Source organism: Formica exsecta, unplaced genomic scaffold (assembly GCF_003651465.1).
Source record: "Formica exsecta isolate Colony F162 unplaced genomic scaffold, ASM365146v1 scaffold489, whole genome shotgun sequence".
NCBI lineage: Eukaryota > Metazoa > Arthropoda > Insecta > Hymenoptera > Formicidae > Formica > Formica exsecta.
Genome location: NW_021852127.1, coordinates 481,914 through 484,473, shown reverse-complemented (window position 1 = coordinate 484,473; position 2,560 = coordinate 481,914). Strand labels below are relative to the sequence as shown.

At 30.0% G+C, this 2,560-nt stretch overlaps 1 protein-coding gene across 1 annotated transcript; it reads right to left on the bottom strand.

The window, feature by feature from the left end:
* Positions 1 to 102: 102 nt before the first annotated feature.
* On the bottom strand, positions 103 to 1,073 carry LOC115241452 (peritrophin-1-like). Its single transcript, XM_029817218.1, has 2 exons — positions 1,000 to 1,073; positions 103 to 435 (listed from the first exon to the last, which is right to left on the bottom strand). Exons 1-2 carry the CDS (start codon positions 1,004 to 1,006, stop codon positions 173 to 175), a joined length of 270 nt encoding a protein of 89 aa, XP_029673078.1. The 5' UTR covers positions 1,007 to 1,073; the 3' UTR covers positions 103 to 172.
* Positions 1,074 to 2,560: the final 1,487 nt, after the last annotated feature.

Below are 2,560 nucleotides of genomic sequence, written 5' to 3'. Positions count from 1 at the left end.
ATATTTTTTTTATTAGACAATATCGATATCGCGTATTTACTGATAAAGATTAATTAAATTAAAATGGAAACACAAGATAAGTTTTTAAATAAAGAGCATTCATTTATTAATCTTCAAAAATATATATGTAAACTATGTCAAATAATCATGTAATTGTATGTAATCACGTCATTTATATAGATTCATTAGCTATGCATCCAGCTTCCCATGAAAAATCGCAAACTTTTTTTATGGGGTTGAAGTGCAGATCATCAGGACATTCCATTACAATCGGTCGTCCATAATCACAGACAAAGTAATGCCTGCAATTGGTGGGGTGAGGGATGAGAATGGCTTCCTCTCCTTCTCTTGGCCCTCTGTTTGGGCATTTAACCTCTTGGGCCTGGGCATAAAACACAGACACCAAGCACACCACAAGTGCAATGAAGAGTACGGCTAAAATATATTAAATAGAAGCAAAATAATAATTTTAGGAAGATAATAACAAGATAATAATCATTTTGACTTAAGTAAATAATTAGATTTATCATAATATTTTAAAGTATAAGTTATATGGAATTTCGCGCCGAGTGCTTGATATCAAAGATAAATTATAGGCATTAAACTATAAATATTTACATTGAAGAACTAGATACTTACATTATGCCATATTTTTATAAGAAAGAGAGAGAGAAAGATAATTATTTTGTAACAGTACAAATATATTTTCATTTAATTATAGTAAGAATTTTTCACATAGTTACAATCACATTTGCATTAAAATTTTTTTCAACGAAATCTTTTAATAGAAATATGCATATTACATGCAATAATCTCAATTTGATATAACAAAATTTCAGTTTAATAGAAGATATATTAAATTGGTTTCAATAATTGTAGAAAATTATCCTCTCATCACATATACTCGTTATTACGCGCGACATATTTTACAATAACAAACGATGTTGATTCTAATCATTAAATAAAATCAAATTACATAATAAACTTCATTAAGCTTACCTTTCATTGTGTTATCAAAAAAGAATTTTTTGAAAAAAATTTCTCTTTCTTTACTTTATGCGAATCACACGAAATTGAGCGCTCGTCTATCTAGGGTCTCTTTATATACTCGATCAATGGATCCTTTTTATCAGTTTACTGAAATCGCTATGTCAGTCGCTCAAGCCCTGATATTCGCATTTTTATCAGTTACGCGATATCACGATAAATCTGATTCATAGATTGTTTCACGTAATAATCATGGATGGCTTGCGGAGACAACTTTGTCGATATGATGTGGACTACTTCCAGATCATACCTAGCTTAGATATTAAGAAGACACGTATCGTACTAAAGCGAGTAAATGCAAAAAAAAAAGAAATTTATGAAAAGTGAAACGAAATGAACGAAATGTAAGATGAGTGCGGGTAAGCTAGAGAGAGTGAGAGGAAGTGAGAGAGGAGAAGGATGCTGGCTGACACTCGGACAATGCCGGCGTGGTGCTGTCGCGTTCGGTTCCTGGTTATGGCGGGTGCACAATGCCTATTGTCGAGCAACCTACCATACAAACGTGTGTGCTGACGCTTTCACACAACGGCTAGCTCTACCACCACCTCTGTCTCGTTCGCTTCGGCCTCTCTTCATCGCTGTACTTTCGTTTCTGTCGAAGACGAATATAGAATCTTCTTTTTTTGGTAACGCCGCCGTTTCTCATAAGCTCGTGGCTTTCGGCAAGACCAATAAGAGACCCCATGTGAAGAACAATATTGATTTTTTTTGAATGACACTGTAGAAATGACGCAAAACGAGTTAAAAAGATAAGGCGAGAAGTTGCGAAGATAGGAAAATTGTATTTGACCGCCATCGCTTTGAGGGTACTGTCTCTAGAATATCGTCGCAAAGTTACGTAAAAGTTGATGGATATTTTAATCTTATTGTTATTATTATAATACAAATGCAAATTATACATAGATTGTGATATAACATGTGATATAACACAAAGATATTTTTTATTTTATTAATCAGAAAATGGGTTATAATTAGCGATAAATTATTTCGTTCTAAAATATCCAATACAAATAAGATAATAAATTTTAAAATAAAACTCTCTTTACAGAACATGTTGCAGCTTTAAAGAACACTTTTTTATTAAAAATTATTTTTTCACAAAAGATTTTTTTTTTCGTTTCAGAATGTTTGGAGCTAAATCAATAAAATCAATTTAATTCATAATTATTTAATTTTAGTATTTTCACAGAATACTAAATAAAATAAAATTAATTTATACAGAAATTTTAAAATAAAAAAGCGTTTATCTCTCTGACGTAAATATAATATAGACAAAACAAAGAATTAAATGTGAATTAAAGGTTTCAATATTATAATAGAATTATAAAAAATCATAAAATATAACTTTTTATTAAAAAAATTATTTTAACACAAAGTAATATTTACGCAAAAATATTTGTAGATAAAGAAATAAAGAGCTAATCACAACTTCGAAATGATATCGTTATCTCAAGAGCTAATGTATATTTGTTGTACACTAGACAATAATCACATATCAACATTTTTATTATTA